The 26254-nt window shown below is 38.1% G+C and overlaps 1 protein-coding gene across 4 annotated transcripts in view; it reads right to left on the bottom strand.

The window, feature by feature from the left end:
• MSRA (methionine sulfoxide reductase A) overlaps positions 1-26254 on the bottom strand; it is a 451589-nt gene that overhangs the window by 387645 nt on the left and 37690 nt on the right. Inside the window, exon 1 of one of the 4 annotated variants that reach the window (XM_053901097.1) lies at positions 17791-18101. The exons of 2 other annotated variants lie outside the window; for them this stretch is intronic. In XM_053901097.1, coding sequence (XP_053757072.1) covers positions 17791-17803 — 13 coding nt within the window. In that variant the 5' untranslated portion in view covers positions 17804-18101. Of the gene's footprint in view, positions 1-17372; positions 17449-17790; positions 18102-26254 lie in introns of those variants that run through there. One more of the 4 variants, XM_053901095.1, reaches the window with a different exon arrangement.

The raw sequence follows: 26254 nt of genomic DNA, 5'->3' as shown, positions 1-26254 counted from the left end.
AATCCACATCCGTGAAAAAAAATTACCCAAAAACAATTAAGAATTGAGCAAAATAAAGGGGGTAGGGGAAGAGGAGCCTGTTTCTATTAATATCTGAATTAAAAATATACTGAAATAGGCTGAATCTTGCTTGTTTCAAACCCAGCTACAAATAGATATTAACTAAATAATTGGGATGGTGCTGGAGGAAACAGTGTGGCCTAAATGTGGGCCTCGGTGACAGCAATGTCATAACACTGGGCAGGAGCTTAGTAAATGTCTGCTGAATGCGTGAATCATTCAGTGAGGCAGTCAGCCTTGGCCTCACATCCGAGGGCCAGGGATTAACTGCAATCTAGGATCTTGTGAATAAGAGATGATAGAACCTACTAAGGGCAAATGTGGTAAGCAGAACATTCCTAGAAGTATGCTGAAGTCTGAAATGATGGCAACCTATCTTACACTGGCCAGTGACGGTAAAATCCAGAGCTAGGTAAGGTCACGTTCAGACATGCTACCATTTCATCACATCCTGGACAACTCAACCATCGGCGAAAAAAGATGTCAAGTGAACGTCATGAAATTAATGACTTCAGCTCCTCATTTCAATTCTACGCAATATTTACTGAATTGCCATCAGAGACAAACTGTTCTTCAGAAACAGCATGATAGATTTTCAAAATGTATAAATTCAAACGCTAAAAGCACATAAGTAAACAGAAAGCATGTGTACACTTCAGCATTTTCATACTCCAAATATTAATTGAAATAACATTAAAATTAGGTGCTAGGGAGAGAAGGGTTAAAACTGATACATTGTCCAGTGTCAAATGTGGTTCCTTTGCCAGAGTATTTATTTTAAAGGCAGGCACTATATGCATTTCATCTCCTGGTCTTAATTTGTGTTTTGCTATGCTCAACAATTTTAATGCCAAGAGGAAGAAACTAAGTAAGAAAAGGGAATGTGCTGGTCTGAACCTGGAGAGTTGATCTAATTGAACTGAAAAAATTAAAACCTTTCTCCATCTGTTCAGTACACCTGCTGATGGAGCACTACCACAGGTAGGGAGGAAACCCATCAGAGACCAGTTATAAATAGATTTTTATTTCATCTGCTAAAAGCTTGGCAGCCGAGGTGGGAGGGCTGCCCACACTGGCAGCCAGGCAAAAGCTCTGAGCTGCTTTTGTGTTTAGGTGAAAGGAATAAGGAGACAGAAACCAACAACCACAAAATAAAGTAAATTTCCCAACAACTCACTTGACAACCAACCAACGGTCATGAAGTTTGCTTAAAACATGTCACATGTTTCTGAGAAGTGCTGGGGAGATAAAAGATCAATCACACCCCCTTGTGAGGATGGTTCAGAAATCCATGGGAAACACACATGTTCACCCATCACTTGTGAAGCAAAGTTTGTATGTTCCAACTTCCCTTGTGGCATTCATAAAATTAAATCAAGAGGGAGGAGCACACTAATAGCCAGATACTGCCAACTTCATTGACACACCGTATATTTCTGAGGAAAAGGTACTAAATGTACCAAAATGTGAACTGGAATAAAATATTTTCATGGAAAAGAGAAAAGAGCAGGCCCAATCCATGAACTGTCAGTCTGTGGTGAGATTATGAATGGTGAGAAGCACCACAGTCCCTCTTTGTAAGTGTAAGTCAGAGACAGAAACTCCTTGTCACACCCCCTTCAGCCTCCAGAATGGCACCTCACACCTAGAGGGCAGGCAGCAAAGACCAGCCAGTGGAATGAACCAATAGCAAGGGAAGCGACCGAACAATCTTGCTCTTGGAATAAGAATGGAACCAATGGATGTCTCAAGACAGGCCTGGTGTGAATATTTAGACCAGATACTTAAGTGCAAAATGTCAAAGATTATATTTCCAAATAGGACCCTTGAGAAGGGGGTGGGGGGAGAGAAAAGGAACATGTTTCATTTCACTGGGGATCGTGTATGCTTAGGAGAAACTTCCCGATGCCCTTCAAGGACATTAAGGATATTACCAACAAGATAATGACCTGCTATCCTGTCACCGCCAAGGACAACAAGAGAAATGGGATCGAGCTGTGGCAAGGGAAAATTGGGTTAAATATGAGGAAGAATTTCCTGACAGCAAAGGTATTAAACACTGAAAAGGGAAACTGGAGGCGATTAAGGATGCTCTCTAGAGGTCTTTAAAAAAGTAGAATAGCTTGGCAACTATCTAGGGGTAATTTAGGTACAGTTCCGCCCCCTCCTCTGGCCTTTATCAACGCTCTAATTCATCCCCTGGCCCAGACAAGACACATTCACCATGGTAAACTACTGTCACACTCCGTTCAATAATGAGCTCTCTAAAGGAGAATAAGCATTAATAAAATGGCAAAAGCTCTCTTGGAAATAAAACTCATTTTTCTTTATTTAAACTGCACATTGGGTTTTTGTGGTTTTCTTTTTCTTTTTCTTTCCTAACACTTACATCCAGAAATAGCCAAACAAAGCTCATCTCTACTGATCTGTTATTCCAAAGCATTAAAAGGAATCCAGGTAGAAGACTAAGTGAGGAGAATATTCTGAGTCAGAGACCCACAGAATAATTTATTATGCACCTCTTTGCTAGGTGCTATTTGGCATGGGAAACAGCTGCCCAGAAATTCTAGTTCTGCTTCTCAGAAGGCTAAAAAAGGAGACTCCCATTGGTTCAGCTACAAAAAAGCAAACTACATGATATCTAGCATTCTAAAATTCTGGACTCTTTGTTTATTCTCTGGCTCTCTAGTCAGTGTCATATTAAAAAACTGCAAAAGAGTCTCACATTCCAAGAGGTCCATGTTCTCTAAAATACTTGAATTTTTATTCTCTCTTTATGTTGAAGAAGGAAAAGAGGCTTTTTAAACTAGGATCCTCTTCTTTTCCTGTCATACCTGTCATTACACTTGATTGAATTTATGTGTGGTCTTTCTTCACCAGTGAAGAAGCCCCATGAAGGCAGTGTGTAGGTCCATCACTGTATCCTCATCACTTAGCTCTAACAGACACTCAGATATTACATAAATGGATTGACCACTTGAACGAATGAATGGAGGGCAGGGGACTGACCTATGCACACAGTCCCAAGTGGTATATGGGAAGGGCTAGTATAATAGTAGCAACTTGCTCTTCTCCTAGCGAGCCCATCACAGGGTGAACAAATGCCATATGATGGAATGAACAAGGAATTTGGAGGCAGAAGACTTGATTTGAGCCCTGAGGCTGTCACTAAGCCAGGCACTTGACTTCGCTGAGCCTCAATTTTCTCACACCTGAAATGTGTGTGTGTGTGTATGTGTGTGTGTGTGTGTGTGTGTGTGTGTGTGTGTGTGTGTGTGTGTCAGAGGATTATACTAACATAAGTAACATAGAAAAAACAGAGTTTGCAATTAAACAAAGGATAATCTTTTCACACATTCTTTATTGAAGTTTTCCATAAAACTTTTAAATAGTTAAGGAGTTGTACAGAGATGGTGACTGATGCCAACTGCTGATTCCAGGGAAGAATTCAGTAAGTGGAAGAAGGAAGACTTTGATCAAAGTTCAGCCAGTGACAGGACATTCAGCTGGTTTCCTTCTGTGTTGTCTGAGGCTCATTCACTGCACTAAATAGCAAGCAAGTATAAGAAAGCGAACATGCATTGAGGGAAGCATAAGGCCACTGCCCTTAAGAAAGGCAAATCTGCAAAATCCAGACCAGGAGCTTTTCCTTAAGATTTGGACTTGCAGGGCACCTGGGTGGTTCAGTCAGTTAAGTGACCAACTCTTGATTTCAGCTCAGGTCATGATCTCATGGTTTGTGGGGTCAAGCCCTACATCGGGCTCCTTGCTGATAGGACAGAGCCTACTTGGGATTCTCTCTCTCCCTCCCTCTCTCTCTGCCCTTACCTTACTTTAGCTCTCTTTCTCATTCAAAATAAATAAATAAATGTAAATAAAATTAAAAAAGAAAAGAAGATTTGGATTGCAGGCCAGTTTTCCATCAGTTGTTCATTTCTACCTAGAACTTGACCCTTGGTTACGACAAACTATCATCTTATGGGCATGGGTGCCAAATGGCCTGAATATGCAAAATGCCTGCCAGTATAGTGAAGAGAGCATACTTTCACACTCAGATTTTAAAACAGAATTATGATTATATATAGTTATCAAAGCAGTTCACATATAAATAGTAACTAGCAAGGAAAGAAGAGGGAGGGCCCTACTACCCAGCACTCCCCCAGTCCTCCTGGTTTCTCAATCTTCTGTGTGTTCTTTTGTTTTACAAAATGATTTGGGAGATTAGGTAGGATTTTTTTAGGCAGGACAGCAAGGAAAGTTGGTGAATAAGTGCTACTTGATTGCACAACAAAAGATACCCAAAGAGCCTCAGCCACAACTCAATTCCACTTGCCCCAACAGTTTGCATTTCTCAATTAAGTTATTTTGTTGGCAAGATGACTGGTTAGAGAAAGGAGAAAGTGCTTACTGCACCGCGATTATTCACTGTATAGAAATCACTGTAATAAGATCAACAGAACATTCTAAGGACTCGAGAAATCCTATCTGCTAAGGCTGCTGATGCAATGGGAATGTGCCCATGTTATCGGTGTGCTGTAAGAGGCTATGCAAATAACAAAATAAAACTTCACAATAGTCATTAATTCAATGATTGGTGCTCAGAACCTGCCCCTGACTTCACCTTACCAACAGTCTATGTGGAAATTAAGAAATTTTATCCTCCAGATGTTAAAATTAAGGAGATACAATTCTGGTACATTAAAAGAAATGTTAGTCTCATTAGCCCTCCCTGCCACATCCAAAAGCATGGATTGTAAGTAGTACCACTAAAATCATCTCTGAAAATAAAAAATGGAACTATTCTAATTTGTCAAACATATACCATGGCTGATTTCAAAAGCTGCCATAAGGAAAATTAACAAGTCAAAGATTGAAGAAGATATTTTAACCCGTGTAATAAAGAACTGTACTATATTTGTAATAAATATATTACAAATTAGTAAGAATGAAACTAAAAGAAAAACGTGCCAAGAGTATGAATAGAGAATACAAAGAAAAGGAAACCTAAATTATGGATATAAAAGGATGTGCAGGGACCTGGGTGGCTCAGTTGGTTAAGCATCCAGCGTCCAACTCTTGATTTTGGCTCAGGTTATGATCTCATGGTTCGTGGAATGAAACCTGTGTCAGGCTCTGCTCTGACAGCACGGAGAATGCTTGGGATGCTCTCTCTCTCTTTCTCTCTCTCTCTCTCTCTCTCTCTCTCTCTGCCCCTCCCCAACTCATGTGGGCGCACAAACTCTCTCTTCCTCAAAATAAATAAACATTTTTTAAAAAAGGATGGGTAAAGGGCACTTGGGTGGCTCAGTCAGTTAACCATCCGACTTTGGCTCAAGTCATGATCTCATGGTCCGTGAGTTCAAGCCCCACGTCAGGCTCTCTGCTGACAGCTCAGAGCCTGGAGCCTGCTTCAGATTCTGTGTCTCCCTCTCTCTCTGCACCTACCCCACTCAAACTCTGTCTCTCTCTCAAAAATAAATAAACATTAAATTAAAAAAAAAAAAAGGATGGGTAAACTCACTAAGTAATCAATGAACAAAAATAACAGCAAAATATTTCTTGCACATCAGATTGCCAAAATATCTAAGTCTGATACCACCAGTACTGGCAAAGGTATAGGAGATACAGAGATACGATAGTGCAGGAATGTTAACTGGTACAAATGCTTTGGAGAATAATTTGGTATTATTGAGTAAAGTTGACATATTTGGCAACTGAGCTTCATTTCTAGGTAATTCCCCTTGAGACCACAAATATGTACAGAAGACATGTGCAGGGTGTCCATCATCGCATGGTTAGCACAAGACAAATGTGAAATGGCCACAACAGAAGAAGGATAAACTAAAATGAAATGCTCTGCAGCATCAGACCTGTAGTAACAACATGGATCAATCTCAGAAATATCTAATTCTATCCAGGAAAAAGACAGCTGCAGTAGAAGATCATTTTAAATGCATTTTAAATTATGCAAAACATAGTTACATATATACATAGTAATACTACAAAAATGTGCATAGAAATGTTCTACACCAATTCAGGGTTGAAAGAATGGGGCTTTATTTATATTCCTAATGTTTCATTTTCTTTAAAAAAAAAAAAAAAAGATCTGGAGCAAATAAATATGGCATTTGTTAATTTGGGATAATGAGTACCTGAGGATTTACTCTGTTTTATTCAGTACCTCACGATATGTTTCAAAGTTTTCATAATTAAGACCTTTTAAAGCATTTTAAAGGTATATGTATATAACCCCTAGTCTATGGATACACAGCCCTGCAAATTATACAGAATCAGGTGCATTATCTTTACCCATCACAGTCATATGCTTGAAGTAGCTAGACTAGATAATTATCTCTCATATTTGTGTAATAGCTCTCAGTTAAATGGCTTCAGGTGTACTACCTCATTTAATATTCCTAACAACCTCCGATTTAGGTATTATGACACCCATTCTTCTGAGAAGAAAAGTCAATGTTTAGAGTTGTGGAGTTTTTCCCTAAGATCAACCAGTTAGTAAGTGATTCAGTCCTGGGATCTGGTACTGTCATTACTATTGCACAGATGACCATTAAGAATCCCAAAAATCTATTATTTTAAAATCATATGCATCATCTTTAAGATCAGTGTTATAAACTTGAAACCATAGGTGTGAGTTAGCAAATGAAATATTTTATCACTGAAATGTTTCAAGTCCCCCATCAAATCCATTTCTTCTATTTCTAATACACCGACCTCTTCTAAAAATAAGTTACAATATGTTACATATTATTAGTGGGAAAAATGGAAACCTTGCACAGACAAGCTTTTCCCTCCTTTAAAAAATAAATTTTCAAAGTTAATAAAGTAGAAACTATAATCTTGTTTCTTCGCTTCCAATCTTTTATTCACTGTGCTAAGGGTAAACACTAATCATATAGAAGTTGGTGATTAGGGCTAGTGAGAACATACACATCATGAAATAAGTTATCAAACACAAAGAGCACAAACAATAGAAGCTAACTATAAGGAATACACATTCCAGGGACTGTTCAGGTTATTTCACCAGTACAAAACTAACAATCTAAATAACAGTATCACCTATAGGGAACCTGAATCTCACAAGGCAGTAACCAGGCACTCCTCTCACTCCAGGCTGTAAATAAAAGCCAATAAGGAACCTAGACTTCCAATCCCACCTTGCAGTAATGACAAAGTGCCCCCTTTCCCCTACAGGCATGGTGTCAGAGAGAGAGGTCTATTAAAAAAGAAGATTTAAATAAGATCCAGGGTTTCATAACGTAATAGCAAAATGTCCAGGATATAATCACAATTACTTATCATACCAAGAACAAGGAAAATCTCAACTTGAAAGAGAAAAGACAATCAACTGATGCCCACACCAAGAATGTTGGAATCACCTGAGAACAATTTTTAAAGCAGCCATCATAAAAATGTTTCCACAGTTATGAACAGACATGAAATAAATGAAAAATTAGAAAGTCTCAGCAAAGAAACAACAGATAAAATACATTAACTGAAATTAAAACTCACTAGGTGGGCTTAATAGCAAAATGAAGATGACAGAGGAAAGAATCAGTATCCCTGAAGATAGAAACTACAGGAATTACCCAGTCTGAACAACAAAGAAAGAAACAGAACAAAAATAAAAAAATAAAAAAGCAAAAGGCATCAGTGTCAAGCGCCCATAGGACTATAACAAAAGATCTATCACTTATGTCATCCCAAGTCCTGGAAGAAAAGAAAATAGAGGGAAAACCTAAAAAAATTACTTAAAGAAATTATGGCTGAAAAATTTGCAAATCTGGCAAAAGACAGGGGTACCTGTCTGGTTCAGTCAGTACAGCATGCGACTCTTGATCTCGTAGTCATGAGTCGCATGTGCCCTATGTTGGGTGTGGAGATTACTGAAAAAATAAATAAACTTTTGGGGTGCCTGGGTGGCTCAGTTGGTTAGGTGACTCTTGATTTCAGCCCAGGTCATGATCTCATGGGTTTGTGGGTTCGAGCCCCACATCAGACTCTGCACTGACAGTGCAGATCCTGCTTAGGATTCTCTCTCTCTCTCTACCCCTCCCCTGCTCATGCTCTCTCTCACTTTCTCTCTCTCAAGATAAATAAATAAACTTTAAAATAAATAAATATATAAACACACCAACAAACTTTTTTTAAAAATCTGGCAAAAGACATATACCTACATATTCAAGAAGCTGAGTGAACCCAGGATAAATCCAAAGAAATCCAGGCCAAGGCCACATCATAATCAAACTCTTAAAAAACTAAAGAAAGAAAAAAGTTTGAAAGTAGTGAGAGAGACCCACCGCTGTTGCTCAACATAGTACTGGAAGTTGCAGCCTCAGGATTCAGACAGCAAAAAGAAACAAAAGGCATACAAATTGTCAAAGAAGTCAAACTTTCACTCTTTGCAGATGACATGATACATTACATAGGAAACCCAAGAGACTCCACCAAAAACACTGCTGTAACTGATACATGAATTCAGCAAAGTCACAAGATACAAAATCAATGTACAGAAATCAGTTGCATTTCTATACACTAATAATGCAGCAGTTGAAAAAGAAATCAAGGAATTGATCCCATTTACAATTGCACCAAAAACCATAAGATACCTAGGAATAAACCTAAAGAGATAACAGATCTGTATGCTGAAAACTATAGAAAGCTTATGAAAGAAATCGAAGACAAAAAGAAATGGAGAAACATTCCATGCTCATGGGTTGGAAGACCAAATATAGTTAAGATGTCTATGGTACCCAAAGCAATCTACACATTCAATGCAATCCCTATCAAAATAACACCAGCATTATTCACAGAGCTAGAACAAATAATCCTAAAATATGTATGGAACCAGAAAAGACCCCAATTAGCCAAAGCAAAGTTGAAAGGAAAACCAAAGCTGAAGGGATCACAATTCCATACTTCAAGCTGCATTACAAAGCTGTAATCATCAAGACAGTATGATACTGGCACAAAAACAGACACATAGATCAATGGAACAGAATAAAGAACCCCTGACAGAGTATTCGATGGAAAAAGGCCATCTCTTCAGCAAATGGTGCTGGGAAAACTGGACAGCGACATGCAGAAGAATGAAACTGGACCACTTCCTTACACCATACACAAAAATAAATTCAAAATGGATGAAAGATCTAAGTGTGAGACAGGAAACCATCAAAATCCTAAAGAAGAAAACAGGCAGCATCCTCTTTCACCTTGGCCACAGTAACTTCTTACTAGACTTGTTTCTGAAGGCAAGGGAAATAAAGGAAAAAATAACTATTGGGACCTTGTCAAGATAAAAAGTTTCTTTTTTAAAATGTTTATTTATTTACATTTATGAGGGAGTGGAATGGCGGAGAGAGAGGGACAGAGAGAATCCCAAGCAGACTCCGTGCTATCAGTACAGAGCCCGACATGGGGCTTGAACTCACGAACCGTGAGATTGTGACCTGAGCCAAAAGCCAAGAGTGAGACACTTAACCACCTGAGCCACCCAGGCACCTCAAGATAAAAAGTTTTTGCATAGCAAAGGGAACAATCAACAAAATTAAAAGGCAACCAATGGAATGGGAGAAGATATTTACAAATGATATATCAGATAAAGGGTTAGTATCCAAAATCTATAAGGAACTTATCAAACTCAACACCCAAAAAACAAATAATACAGTGAAGAAATGGGCAAAAGACATGAATAGATACTTTTCCAAAGAAGACATCCAGATGGCTAAAAGACACATGAAAAGATGCTCAATATCGCTTATCATGAGGGAAAGGTAAATCAAAACCACAATGAGATATCACATCACACCTGTCAGAATGGCTAAAATTAATAACTCAGGAAACAAGAGATGTTGGCAAGGATGCAGAGAAAAGGGAATCCTTTTGAATTGTTGGTGGGAATGCAAACTGGTGCAGCCACTATGGAAAACAGTATGGAGGTTCCTCATAAGAATTAAAAATAGAACTACACTACAACCCAGCAATTGCACTACTAGGTATTTATCCAAAGGATACAGGAGTGCTGATTCAAAGGGGCACATGCACCCCAATGTTTGTAGCAGCACTACTGACAACAACCAAAGTGTGGTTAAAGCCCAAATGTCCATCAACTGACAAATGGATAAAAAAGATATGGTGTATTTATATATACAATTGAATACTACTCAGCCATCAAAAAGAATGAAATCTTGCCATTTGCAACAACATGGATGGAACTAGAGTGTAGTATTATGCTAAGTGAAATAAGTCAGTCAGTCAAAGAAAAACAAATTATATGATTTCACTCATATGTAGAAGGGAAGGAAAAATAATATAGAAACAGAGAGGGAAACAAACCATAAGAGACTCTTAAATACAGAGAACAAACTGAGAGTTGCTGGAGGGGAGGTGGTTGTGGGGATGGGCTAAATGGGTGATGGGTGTTAAGGAGGGCACTTGTTGGGATGAGCACTGGGTGTTATATGTAAGTGATGAATAACTGGGTTTTACTCCTGAAACCAATACTGCACTGTATGCTAACTTGAATTTAAATAAATAAATTTAAATAATAAAAAAGAAAGTAGTGGGGGAGAGACATCATCTTACCTAGAATGGAAAAACAATTTGAATAACTGCAGATTTCTCACCAGAAACCACAGAGGCAGAAGGAAATGGCACATTTTTCAAGTGCTTAAAAAAAAAAAAAAAAAGGAACTATCAGCCTGGAATTCTATATCCAACAAAAATATCCTCCAGGAAAAAGGGAAATCAAGACATTCTCAGCTGAAGGAAAACTAAAAGACTTGTTACCAGCAGACTGACCCTGTTAGAATGGCAAAAGGAAGTTTTCTAAACAGAAATGGTAAGAAGGCTAAGAAACAACTTTGTATTAAAAATGAAATATGACTATTACATCCCATGACATTGTATAAATACTATTTTATGTGAGTAATTAGAATATTGCCCTGATTAACATACCATGAAAAATTCTATACTGTAAAATAATTTAAAGACGATGAATGTAATATTTGGGTTATTTCTACAAAAAAAAAAAGGTAGACATTATGAGCTCATAGTCAAGTCTATAACCTTCTATCATTATCTATACTGAAAAGTCAAATTCAACTCATATCATTGTAGTTTACAACTTTTTCAAAAATGTATCCTATGATGAGTGCTAATACTGCCTATTGATCCAGCAATCCCACTCTGGGGTACAGACCCAAAAGAACAGAAAGCAAAGACTCATACAGATTATGTGCACACCCATGCTCAAAGCAGCATCATTCACAACAGCCAAAGGTAGAAACAACCCAAGTGTCCATGGACAGAATAACAGGTAAATAAAACATGATTTTACATATATATATAACAGAGTATCATTCAGCCTTAAAAAGTGAGGAAATGTTGACACAGACTATATCATGGCTGAGTAAAACACCCAGTCACAAAAGGACAAATACTGTATGGTTCCACTTACATCAAGTACCCAGAGCAGTCAAATTCATAGAGACAGAAAGTAGGATGGTGGCTGACAGGGACTAGGGGGAGGGGGAATAGAAGCTGCTGTTTAATGGGTACAGAGTTTCAGTTTCACAAGATGAAAAGAGTTCTATGGATGGATGGTGGTGATGACTGCACGACAGTGTGAATATGCTCAATGCCACCGAACTGTGCACTGAAAAATGATTAAGATGGTAAAGTTTATGTTACGTATTTTTACTACAGGTTTTGTTAAATTTTAACTAAAAAAAGAACAGTATCTATCATTTATTGAGCACTTACTTTGGATCATGGAGTACACTAAGAGCTTTGCATATATTTCCTTATGTCTCTTCCCAACAAACTTGGAGGAAGATAGCATGATCTCTGCTTTCCACATGAAGAAACTGGGTTTACATAACTTGACCAAAGTTCAACAAGTAAAAAATGGAGTCAAAATTCAAACTGAGGTTGGTGAGACTCTGAAACCCATTCCCTCTAACCCATCATGATGGAGGACTATTTGTTTCAAAGGACCAGGATAAAGCATTCCTGAGTCCCGGGGAACAATTCAACCTTTCTAAGTAAGGGAAAGTAACTTACAGTGCCTAGCAAAAAAGGAGATATGAATGTCACTAGGCATCTGAAATGAAAAGGATGGCATCACTACACAGGGGCTAACTCTTCAAAACCCACACTTTACAGGCACCTGGATGGCTTAGTTGGTTAGGAAGCCAACTCTTGATTTCAGCTCAGGTCATGATCTCCAGGTCAGGAGATTGAGCCCCACATTGGGCTCTGTGCAGGGTGTGGAGCTTGCTTAAGATTTTCTCTCCCTCGGGGCGCCTGGGTGGCTCAATCAGTTAAGTGACTTCAGCTCAAGTCATGATCTCACAGTTTGTGAATTCAAGTCCCACGTCAGGCTCTGTGCTGACAGCTCAGAGCCTGGAGCCTGCTTTGGATTCTGTGTCTCCCTCTCTGCCCTTCTCTGTCTCCTGCTCACACTCTGTCTCTCTCTCCTTCAAAAATAAATAAAAGTTAAAAAAAAAATTAAAAAAAAAAAAAGATTCTCTCTCCCTCTTCCTCTGCCCCTCTCCTGCTCGCTCGCTCACTCTCTCAAAAAAACAAAAAAACAAAAAACAAAACCCCAAACTTTAATACCATATTTTCCACAAAACCTCAAGATCCATACATTAGAGGCATTATAATTATACTGAAGCAAGAGATTCTTAACTATAAAACAGAAAAGAAAATTTTAATTATTAGAACATTGTGAAATACAGAACACAAACAGGTAACTTCTTTCCTTTTCTACAATTGCTTTTAGGAAAATAAAATAACCTTGGCACAAGCAATGACCAAATTAAGTCAAGCCTTGTAGTTGGTGCTATTACTCATGACCTGCTTGGTCTCAGAATAAATTCCTAACTTCAGTATTTTCTGAACCTTTTTTTCACCTTACCAGAATTTCTACATATCCATCTCACGCCATTTCACTATGTTCTCTGGAACCCTGCTGATCACATCTCCTATCTGACCTGATCCTACAGGCAAACACTGGAATGCTGCCCTCCTTTGCCCCAGACCCCCAGACTTTCTTTGGTTCTTGCTGTCCTGATTCCAAGCCTGGATTCACCCCCCATGCTCTCTCTCTCTTCAGTGCCACCACTTCATCTGGGGTGACTTTGTACCTTCCTAAAGCAGGAAAGTTGGGCCTGAATTTCAACCCCCTCATAACTATACACAACAGTCCTGACTCTGCCCCGCCCTCTCCTGGGCCTCAAAACACCTCTACAGAAAGACCTTTGAACTGGCCAGAGCAAACCTTCTTAACGTCTTATCACACTCTCAGTGTTGACTGTTTTGGATAGTCCAGTCTAGCCTCAAGATCCCACATCAACTCTCACACTCTCAGAGAAGTTATTGGCAGGACTAAACCAGCTATTGAGCAGCACCCTCAGCTCTCCACAATTTTCTCTCACCACGATCCCCTCAGCCTTCTTCCCACAGGAGCACATAAGGAAGACTTTCAACTTGTTAGACAATCAGTTGGCCTAGGCCACACCACCAATGCCAACAGCTCTGGGATCCTTTGGAGAAATGAGGAGAGGGAGAATGCAAAACAATAAAGGGTTGGCATGGGAGGAATGAGCAGTTGGCGCCATTGTATACCAGTCAAGTCCTTATTTTATATTGTCTCCAATGGTTACCTCAGGGGATTCTAACTTGGTGACAAAGAATGTGGCCCTACATGTTACTCCCTCTACACTCATAACCAGCAACACAGACTCAGATTAAAAGTAAACATAGTACTTTCTGTTCCTCAACCATTAGGGGAAAAGTTTTCTCAATCAAATAAGACTCAAGAAGATAATAATCTGCCTCACAACTTGGTTTATTCCTTCAATGAATCCTTATTGGGTGGATTCACCCAATGTGAATGTACCAGTGTGAGGCACTGTTGCTGGAATTAATGAGATGCAGGTGAAAGCACTGGCAAACTGTAGAGAAATACACATTGGTTATTCTTATCCTTCCTCTCGCTGCAACTCTGAATTCCTAGTGGGCAGAAATTATAACTCTGTCTCCCCTACATCCCGCATGGGGCCTGGCACACAGCAGGCCCCCTGGGAATATTTGTTGAGTATCTCAGCAGCGCATACCTGCAGCTGAAACATTTCTCGTCTCATTCTATCTGCCACCAGCCCTGACACAGGTCTTGGCCATCAGAGAAACCTCCAAGCTCACCTCTCTGGTTCATGTGACTTTTATTTCCTCTTAAGAATATGAACCCTCTACAGACGCATGGGTGGCTCAGTCAGTTAAGCGTCCGACTTTGGCTCAGGTCATGATCTCATAGCTTGTGAGTTCAAGCCCCACGTCGGGCTCTGTGCTGACAGCTCAGAGCCTGGAGCCTGATTCAGATTCTGTCTCTCCCTCTCTCTCTGCCCCTCCCCCACTTGCATTTTCTCTCTCTCTCTCTCTCTCAAAAATAAATAAACATTAAAAAATTTTAAGAAAAAGAATATGAACCTTCTTTTCAGATGAAAGAACAACCACATGGAATAAAGTTAGCCCACTAAGTTAAATGCTCACTAATGTCTAGAGTCAAGAGATGTATTATGCCTATGAGTCTTTATGTTAGTGAACAAAACTAAGGAAACAAAACAAAACACCAGACAGCACGGAGAGTGGGTTGATTGGTGCACTTAAAATACACCACCCCCCAGCAAACTTACTTCCTAAGGGCTACTGATGTGAGGTTGACCTCTTCTTCTCTTTGTCAGGAAAAAAAAAAAGGAAAAAAAATCCCTCATAAACAGGCCACTGTTTCATGTTGCAGCCATATCTTCAAAGGTTCAATGACATCTATTTTGATACCTGTAAAATCTAGCACGTGAGCAGTGGTTCAATCTTCCCTATTTAATTTCTTTCTCACAACATTTGAATTGCTTTTTGTACATGTCCATCAGAAGACTTGAACAACTGAAGCTTTCTGGCGAATAAGATACGGCAACCTAAATAATGGTAAAACAAAGTTCCTATAGCTGTATGGACTACAACTAATCTCCTGAGTTTTCAAAACAACACTCTAGAATACGTACATTGTGCAATAAAAGTTAACATACTTTAATCTGCTGAAATAAATCTCATTACAGTGCTGCTCTTTTCTAAGCTTTTGTACTTCTACCTTAAATGTATTCTCTCTTCCATCTATGCATGTGGTATCCTTCCCTGTCACCCAAAATAACTTCGTCAATAAAATATTAGCATGCTTAAGTGGGTACTCAATCAACATTTGTTCAATGAATGAAGAAATGACTGAATAATTATAAAACCCTGGACGAAGTCCCCCTAAGAGGTTTCCATTAGTTTACAGAATTACGTGCTTGCATGTTCAGGTATACATACCTAAATGGGACTAAATAATAGGTATCAAGCAGCAGTTAAATATTAATCCATTTCTATCTTAATAATTCTACTTCAAAATATATAATTCAAACCACGGTGATATACGCTGAGATAAAGTTCGTTTACAATCGTACTACTAGTATTTACACACTTTAAAATAAGATCTGAAATATTAATACTGATATGGAAATAATTCACAGCCTAAATGTCAGTGTGTTTGTAAAATAAAAGGTTTAGAAGCAAAGCAAAGTGCCTAAGTTAAGTCTAAATGTATGTGTTTGAAAATGTAATCAATAATTTTAAACCTAACTTTTCAAAAGGTTGTACAAAGGAGTGTCTGTGACACTCAGTCAACAAGGGACATTTTAATATGGGATTTTTTTCATTTTAAGATATGTAACAAGTAGGCCGGAGAGAATATATTAGTCAGAAACTTTTACTGGGTGTAACAGCTAATATTTATTATCAAATCTTAAGTCTACTAAACACCATAAAATGGAGCTTTAGCAGTATCAAAAAATTTAATATTTCTTAAGGTATGTTCTGAGATCTCTGTTTTCTAATTCACTTATTTTTTATTATCCTGTCAGAAAAAATTGGACATAAAATAGCCTGGATTGAAGATCAGTTTATTCTCACTGAGTTCGCTGCAAAGAAGTTATGAAATAAGCTAGCAAATGATCCTTTTAACTTTAAGGGAGATGGTCTTAGAGAAACTAAAGAAGTCACATATTTAGGCAACCTAAAAATGACACGGGGTTATGTTAAAGGTTTAAAAGGTAAATGAAAGTAAATATAAATCGGTAATAAGACGGTCAGAATGAAAACGTAGCTCTAATTTAAACTTATTTGCTGAACTTTCTTTTTGTGTCATATATTGTTGGTTGCTAGCATAGGCGTGAATGATCCCGTGAGCAGTTCAACAAGAAGACTGTAGCCATGCAAGCATCTCCTTTCCAGTGCCTATCAGCATGTCTTTTATGTCTTGGCGTCCATTTTAGGAATATCAGCGAGGTGGTGTATAAAGAAGCTTATAAAACAAAGGTTGTCACTTTGGCAACCCACGTGAACATTAAGTGATTTCATTTTATTGGAGATCAAAATGTTGATTAGTAAAAAAGTTGAAGGAAATACTTAAGCTCAACTCTGCAAACACCTGTATTAGATTTCACATATTTTTAACTCGTATTTGTATATTAAATGCCATTCTCAGAATTGCTGATGTGTGTCATTATAATACCATAAAAAACACTTCAAACAATTGATCATTTAAGGCGCGCGGTAATATAAAGCTATAAACAAAAAAAAAAAAAATTGTGAAAGGATTAAGAAATCCATGATTACATACTCAAAACAAAAGGAAAGATCATGGAGCAGTCTTTTATATTACCCAAAATGGTTAGTACTTATGTGAATATACGATTTCCCTGTATTCTTTTAGTATATAAAATAAAAAGAACACATATTATCACAGTAAGTTATAACCTAATGCTATAACTCAAACTCTCTTCTTTAGAAACAGATTACTTACTGACAATGAGGGTGGTCCACAAAAATACGTGCCTTACAGTTACCCTCTCCTACAATAATGCTGATTTTTAAGAGCAGAACTATCACAATCCAACCATAAGCAGGCCTAATAGAAACTTTATTATTAAGAAATTAGATACAAAGTGTACATCTAAGTAAAATACTGGGTAGTACTGAAAAGCAAATCCATGAACTTTCTAGATTTTCCTTCTACTTAAAACATTTTGAGAAAGCCAAGCTACAGTAATCGTTTAATTATACAATCTAATCAACTAAAAATAATGGAATTTTTCTCCAAGTATTGCAAACACAGCTTGCTACTTCTTATCTAAAAGATTAAATTTCTATTCTCTACCATTCCCAGCCATTTCTGCCAACATCATAAAAATTACCTTTTATCATTTTCTTCTCACAATGAGAATTCCCTAATCGCACACATCTTTTAGACATAGACACCTCCCCACCCACCTCCCCACCCACCTCCAAAAACTGGTTCAGAGCAAAGACACACACAAAAATAATGACCAAGCTCACATTTCTTGTTTGCCCTTCAAACGAAGTCTGGTGTCTTCAGCTTGCCTTTCTGGTCTTCAGTGTTGTCACTCATTTGCTGGGGGATGTAGTTTAGGACAGCATGAAGCAGCAGAAATAAAAGCTGTTGCTTTAAGAAAACGTTTTCTTAAACACATGGATAAAACAACTTTTACTCTGACTTCCTGGCTGGGTTGCATAAAATCTTAGAAAGGCTCCTTGAAACGTGAATGTCTACAAATGGGAAAAAATAAAATAAAATAAAATCTAAAAACTTACGTTCTGAACACATTCCGAAGGATGTCTGATTTGATTTGAAAGCAGGTTTGTACTGATGAACAAACTTTATTTTGTAGAAAATTAATATTCTCTCTAATTAGAAATTTGCCTTGCCATCTTCTATATTAATCCTGTCTCTCATGATATAATCATACATGCAAAAAATCAAATACAGTATTTCCCAAATGCATGGACACTGTGGAAGCTTCATTTTGAAAAAGGCTTTTATTTCCCTTAATACTGGTGACTAAACGTCATTGTTATGTACCAACACTTTCAAATAGCCCAAGAGACTTAAAAAGCCTTCTAAGTTTGAAAACCAAAAAGTTCTGAGTTTTTCTGTACCCCAGGACGGTTTTCTTTCCTGAAGCTCAAGCCGAGAAAGCAGACAAAAGAAGCTGATTTGACTGAGCTGTGCCAAGTCTTGCCTTTTTTTCTTTCCTCAGCTCTCCCTCTGCCTCTCTCTCTCTCCCTCTCCCTCTCTCTCTCTTTCTCTCTCACTCTTTTGCTCCCAGTATGGCAACCTTCCGAGCAGTCTTGGCGGAGGTCCAGCCTGTGCCAGTCTGTCTGAATCCTTGTCTCCAAAAGATGTCCTTTGCGGATCAATTAATACATTTGAAAACAGGAAACTGTGGTACGGTACCCAAATCCTGGCACCAACAGCATCGACTTCTGCCAAATCACCTTACAGATTTCATGGTATCCTACCTTTCATAATCATTACTAACATGTTCCCGGAGCAATAATGGAGTACTAGAAGCCATTCACTGTTCAGCGATAAGGAATCTGTTCCCTAGAAATGTCCATATGCGACATATGCACAACCTGCAGTAAATCAAAATTCTCCTGTGAGAAGAGATGTATGTAACTTTAATAAGCACCACATACTGTATTTCTTTTTATAAGACTTGCTTTTCCTTGCCCTGCTGCAAAGAATCATGGGAGGATAGAAAAGGAGGCATGCAGATTAAAATTAAAACTGTATGCCCAAATAAGTCATGCTTTACCCTATGGGAAAAGAACATAGTTCTGATTGAACAGTGAATCCTATTATTAAGGAAATTCTAATGTAAGCTGTACCCATGCAAAATTTTCCTGGATATGAAGGGGGGGAGAGAATTCTTTGCAAAACATAAATATCAATTAAAAGGGAAAGAACAAACTCAGGGGTGGATTTAGTAAAATTAAGTATATTTTCATATTTTGAACCTCAAGTTTCAACACAGTCACTTGTTTACTAAATTCATACCACTACAATTTAATAAGTATAAATAAATACTGTTTATTTTTATTTATAGCATGCACATCTTTTAAAGCCTCATCCTCTGCAGCTCAGTTAATACATGCGAAAACAAGAAGCCACGGTATGGTACCCAAGTCCTCGCACCAACAGCATTGACTTCTGATAAACCATTTTCTGCTATTTCATTTAAGATATCATTGTGACCTTTGATGCTTGAAAGTACAGGGTAGCTATACTCTAGAATCCCCATGGTTTCATAGAAAGAGCCCAGAACAGCAAGTTCTAGTCCTTGGCTCTAAGGTATTTAACCTCAAGGTCCCAAATTGCTTAATCTATACATTCCTCAGTTTGCTCATCTAGCAAATATAAAAATCAGTAACTTCCTCTTCTGTGGTCCCAAAATATTCTGTCTAAACCCAATACACCTTCATTCTAATTGTACAGGACTTAGTTGAGTATGTCTTTTATCAACCAGATGTGTCATTCTCAGGCTGTGCCATGCTGTGTCACTAATCCAAGAAAACTGAAAGTCTTGCATAAGGCTTCCATATTATGCAGGTGCTCAATGAATCTATAAGGAGAATAAATTATGGCTATGGATCGCATAAATATTATTCTAAAGTTCCATAAAACTATGATATATGATCATGAAAAACAAAATCACATATTACTAAATCACAAATTGATAGATCAGAGAAATGCCACAAGATATTGTAAGTGTTGAATTAAAGCACTAACAAGTGTTCTGTGCAATCCTTCCAAATAAGAGTGATGAAACATGAGCAGGATGACGGTGGATTTGCAATTTACAATAAACAGTTTGATTACAAATGAAAGATGAAGAAAGAGTCTTAAAAGCAGCAAGAGAAAAGTGACTCCTCACATATCAGGGACCTTAAGAAGATTAACAGCCGATTGCTCACCGGAAGCCATGGAGGCCAGAAAGCAGTGGGATAACATATTCAAAGTGCTGAAAGAAAAAAACCATCCACCAAGAATTCTACATCAGCAAAAATCTCCTTCAAAAATCAGACACCCTAAGACATCCCTAGATAAACAAAACCAGAACACTTATTGCTAGTAGATCTGCCCTATAAGGAATACTCAAGAGGGGCTGGGGCTCAGGGGCTGAGCCTGGGGGGCTCAGTTGGTTAAGCATCCAACTCTTGTCATTGGCTCAGTTAATGATCACACAGTTCATGGGATCAAGACCTGTGTTGGACTCCTGTTTTGGACTGACAGTGTGGAGCCTGCTTGGAATTCTCTCTCTCCCTCTCTCTCTCTGCCCCTCTTCCACTCATTCTCTCTCCTCTCTCTCTCTCTCTCTCTCTCTCTCTCAAAATAAATAAATAAACTTAAAAAAAGACACAAACTTAAGAGCAACCACAAAGAAAATAGGGGAATTATAAAGTTATCATACAAAAATATCTAACACAAAAGAAGACTGTAATGGAAGAGAGAGGGACAAAAAAGACAAAGACATACAGAAAACAGCAAAATGGCAAAAATAAATACAGTCTCATCAATATTTACATTAAACTTAAATGAACTAAAGACTCAAATTAAAAGACAGAGACTGGAAGAATGGATTTAAAATACATAATCCAACTATGTGCTGTCTACAAGAGACACACTTTAGATTCAAAGACACAAAGAGGTTGAAAGTAAAAGAATGAAAAAATATACACCATGCAAACATCAACCAAAAGAAAGCTGAAATGGTTATATTAATATCAGACAAAATAAATTTTAAGAAAAAAATTGTTACTAAAGACAAATAGGGGTGCCTAGGTGGCACAGTTGGTAAAGCATCCAACTTTCACTCGGCTCATGATCTCGCAGTTTGTGAGTTCAAGCCCCACATCAGGCTCTGTACTGACAGCTCAGAGCCTGGAGCCTGCTTCAGATTCTGTGTTTCCTTCTCTCTCTGCTCCTTCCACACTCACACTCTGTGTCTCTCTTTCTCAAAAATAAATACACATTTAAAAAAATTTTAAATAAAGACAAATAAAAATCTTTTTTAGTCATAAAAGGGCCAATTTATCAAGAAGATGCAATCATTATAAACATATATACACGACAAAAGAGCTCTAAAATATATAAATAAAATACAAAATAATTGAAGGAAGAAACAGACAATTCAACAAATAGACAATTCTTCAATAATAGGTGGTAACTTCAAGACTCTACTTTCAATAATAGAACAACAATATAGACAATCAGCAAGGAACAGAAGACTTGAACAACACCGTAAAGCAACTAGACCAAAGAGACAACTATAGAATAATCCACTCAACAACAGCAGAATGCAATTCTTCTCAAGTGCACATGGACCATTCTCGAAGACAGACAATATATTAAACCATAAAACAAGCCTCAATAAACTTAAAAGGATTCAAATCATACAAAGTATTTCTTCAACCACAATGGAAGAAAAGTAGAAATCAATAACAAGATAAAAAGATTGGGAAAATCACAAATACAAGGGGAAAAATGCTCCTAAATAACCAATGAAAAATAATAAAGACTAGAGTGGAAATAAGGGAAATTGAGAATAGAAAAAACTATTTTTTTAAAATCAGACAAAGATATTACAGGAAAACTACAGAGCAATATCTCTTATGGATATAGATGCAAAAATTCTCAACAAAATACTACCAAACTGAATCTGGCAACATATACAAAGGATTATAAACTATGACCAAGTGGGATTTAACCCAGAAATATAAGGTTGGTTCAACACAGAAAAAAATCAATGTACTATAGCATATTAATAAAAGAAGGGACAGAAACTACTCAATCATCTCAATAGACACACAGAAAGCATGTGTGTCTATTGAGATGATACTACCTTTTACCTTTTATGGTAAATAACCTAATACCTTTTCACGATTAGAAAGCTGTATTTACATAAAGGAAGAGCACTGAAGATGGAAAAAGTGAAAGTAAAATAAGAACTTTTATTTTTCTTATTTTTAATTGATCTAACAGATAAGAGTTTGTTCAAGATAACAGCAATGTACTTATTTATGCTTATGTCTATACATATGTGTGTATGTCTGTGTCTGTGTGTACAAGTATATGCTTATTTATAAGTGAAATGAAAGACAGTGATGATTTGAGGGTGGAAGAGAGTTATCAGGATTATTTTGTTATTATAAGACACCCCCTAAAGTAGTACAGTGTTAGGTGGAAGTGGATTTGGATTCGTTGTAAATGTATACTGTAAACTCTAAGGCAATCACTAAACAAAGGTTTTTTCTATATTTTTAATGCTTATTTATTTTTTAGAGAGAGAGAGAGAGAGACATAGAGTGTGAGTGAGGGAAGGGCAGGGAGAGGAGACACAGAATCCAAAGCAGGCTCCAGACTCTGAGCTGTCAGCACAGAGCCTGATGCAGGGCTTGAACTTGCAAACCATGAGATCATAACCTGAGCCGAAGTTGGAACTTAACCAACTAAGCTACCTAGGTGCCCCTAAAAAAAGTCTTTTAAAAAACTGTAACTGATATACTGAGAAAAGAGAAAAAATGAGTTCATATAAAATTCTCAAAACCACAAAAGGCAGAAAAAAGTAGAAGACAAAAATAGGAACAAATATACAATGGCAACAAATAGAAAACAGTAATGAATATGGTAGATAGTTATCCAACCATATCAATAATCATCTTGAACATCAATGGTCTAAATGTGCCTAGTAAGACAGAGATTGTCAAAGTGGATCAAAAACTTGTACACAAATGTTCCTAACAGTGTTATTTATAGCAGCCAAAAAGTGAAAGTGACCCAAATATCCATCAACAGTTGAACAGGTAAACAAAAAGTGGTGTAAACATGCAATGGAATATTATTCAGCCATAAAAAGGGATTAAACACTGATACAATGCTTTAACATGGGTGAATCTCTGAAAAAAAACATGCTAAGTGAAAGAAGCCAGACACAAAAGCCACATATTGTATATTCCTATTTATATGAAAGGTCCAGAATAGACAGACCCATAGGCGCAGAAAACAGACTAGTGGATGCCAGGGCAGAGAGAAGAATGGGGAGGGGCTCCTGGGTACGGGGTTTCCTTCTGGCGTGATGAAAATGTTCTAGAACTAGTAGTGATGGTTGCACAGCTTCGTAAATATACTAAAAACTGTTCAACTGTTTACTATGAAAAGATGAATTTTATGGTACATGAATTATATCTCAATAAAAATAAAGTTGCAATCCATCTCTCCAGTATTTTTCATTGTTGTGAATGATTACAGCCCAAGGTAAGCCTACCAAAGTCCTTCTTATAAAAAAATACTACGCATTACCTAAAACCTTGACCATGTGAATCTGCTTCAGGAATCCACTCAGCACATTCTAGTGCCTTACTTTGTTCTGACTTCTTGGATATACTTAGTCAACACCAGCATTCCTGGCCTCTCCAAATACTCCCTTCTGTGCACCCTCTTGGATTTCCAGGCCCTCCTTGAAGCACGCAGTCACTCTGTCCTCTTTCCCTAACTGCCGGGCCCTAGGGAGTTCAAACTTTTGACGGACACCTAGGCTACATGTTAGCAAATCTTCTCTTCCCACAACTCGGGTAACTCTTCACAGGCACCCTGAGCCCAGCAGGCTTAGGGAGGCCTCCCCAATACTAACCCAGGATCTGACTTCACTTTAATCCCAGTCTCTCTTCCACCCCTCTGTGGTTCCCTCTCCCAGCCACCTATTTGAACAGGGCACACTCTGTACCTACACAGGACACCGACCCTAGAATGTAAACTCACTATGGTAAATTCACAGACACGGGGAATTTTCTTCCCAGTGTGTACTGTTTATGATTTATTGGAGCCTCAAAACCTTCTTTTGATTCAAGCTCTCAGACAGAAAATACAACCAGAAAAGGCTGATTCTTAAAAGTTTTACATAGCCTGTAAGTTAGTGGTTGCTGATGGTAGCATGGTTAAGTGTTCCTACTGACTTAGCACAGTCTATGTGAGTAAGAGAAGAAACAGGGGGTCAAAATGTACAAACTTCATGTAAACCTGTGGGTTTTCAAACTTTCTTCCAGGGAGCCCTGGAGCTCCCCAGAGGCTGCAGGGCCTTCAAACTAGACAAAGAAAGAATAAGTAGGCAAGGTTCTAGGACATCACCACCTGCAGCAACCACAGTAGCTCTTTTTTTATGATGTATAGGTACGAGGTTCATACCAGATTTTAACAAACGTTTTTATTAAAAAATAATGTTTAGGGGCGCCTGGGTGGCTCAGTCAGTTAAGCGGACGACTTCAGCTCAGGTCATGATCTCACGGTCCGTGAGTTCAAGCCCCGCGTCGGGCTCTGTGCTGACAGCTCAGAGCCTGGAGCCTGTTTCAGATTCTGTGTCTCCCTCTCTCTGACCCTCCCCCGTTCATGCTCTGTCTCTCTCTGTCTCAAAAATAAATAAACGTTAAAAAAAAAAAATTTTTTTTTTAAATAATGTTTAAAATACTTTGTTTTAGGCCAGTCCAGAAAAATACTTCTTAATGAGCTAAACTAACAAGAACTTTTGAGGTTGTGACTCTCTCAGAATATTTACAACATGAGCTAATATTGTCACCTAAAATGTGAGATGGCAGTGGGAAGGTACTCCCTAACCATACTAAGAATATATCTACTTCGTCCATTAGACAGAAAATGATGGGTGGGCACTTAGGTGGCTCAGTCAGTCAAGCATACGACTTTGGCTGAGGTCATGATCTCACGGTTCGTAAGTTCGAGCCCCGCATTGGGCTCTATGCTGACAGCTCAGAGCATGAAGCCTGCTTCAGATTCTGTCTCTCCTTCCCTCTCTGCCCCTCCCCTGCTCGCACTGTGTCTCTCACTCTCTTCGAAAATAAACATTTTTTTAAAAGAAGAAATGAGAGAAAATAGGGGCACCTGGGTGGCTCAGTCAGTTAAGCATGTGACTCTGGATTTCAGCTCAGGTCATGATCTCACAGTTGTGAGATCAAGCCCCATGTGGGGCTTGGTATTCTCTCTCTCTCTCTCCGTCTCTTTCTCTCTAAATAAACTTTTTAAGATTTTTTTTTTTTAAATGAGGGAAAATAGAATTATTGAACCATTTCCCCACCCTCTTTTCCCTCCTTAGATTTAGATCATTAGGTCTATAATCTGAAACCCCAAAGGGCATGGATCTGGTCTTCTTTCCCAGATATTCATTAAGTTTTGAATACTGATATCCACTCAGGGATAATTCTCTCAAACATTATCTAAACAACCAGCACATGCCAGGCATATGACAGGAATAAGGAACCACTGCCATCATGGAGCATGTTTGTAAACAAGTAATTACAACTACAGGTCACCCATCAGCTATGACAGAAGCACACTCACGACGTCCTAGGAACACAAGAAGGAAGTAAGCTGAAGGGTCATCTACTGACCAACCAAATATCAAATACATGTCACTTTAGATAGAACAAAGAGAGAAGTTTAAAAGGTTTATTCATTCATTTTATACACATTTACACGTGTTCATTTATGCTTAAAGCAGTAAGCTGAGGTTCTAGAAAATCCAGAGGCATATCAGAAATCACCCCAGCCCTCAAGAGGCTTAAAGTCTAATATAAAGACACTTAAGAAATACCACACTTTACATAATAAGTGTTATTATTTAAATAGCTCCCCAATTCCTAACTCTTTCATGTTCCTTCCTGATGTCATAAATAAAAGAACATTGCGTTTCCACAAAGCTCAAATGTGGAATTTTGATGACCATCCCTTCTGAGGCCCATCCAAATCCTACCCATTCTCTCTTTCTGCTGTCCTCTCCTCCCCCGCCTCCCTCTCCTCAGTCTCCTCTTTCTTTCTTCTTTCTCCTCTCTTCCTTCTCCCCATTATGCACTTAGTCATTATCTGCATTTACTGATTTACTAAGCCAGTATTTACTGAGTACGTGCTTATGTACAAAAAGTAGGGTTAGAAGGCACAATGAACACAGCAATGAAATAAAAAGGTAATCATGCATTAATAATTATGCTAATAAGCACTTTCACATTCCTTAATTCATTCACTCCTCACCCAATCTTTGGAGGAAGACAGGTGTTATTTTACTCTATAGATGAGAAACTGACATCAGGAGAAGTTATGTGACTTGTCCAGACCATTAAACACATGTTTAGAGTACAGGTAATTGAAGCAACTATTCCAGATTCCATTATTTAATGAGTTCAGGAAAACAGAATGAACACAGGTAGCTTC

The sequence above is a fragment of the Panthera pardus genome, unplaced genomic scaffold, assembly GCF_024362965.1.
Source record: "Panthera pardus isolate Hobbes unplaced genomic scaffold, ASM2436296v1 HiC_scaffold_13, whole genome shotgun sequence".
NCBI classification, from domain to species: Eukaryota; Metazoa; Chordata; class Mammalia; order Carnivora; family Felidae; genus Panthera; species Panthera pardus.
The sequence above is the reverse complement of the archived record's forward strand: the minus strand, read 5'-3'. Positions and strand labels throughout refer to the sequence as shown.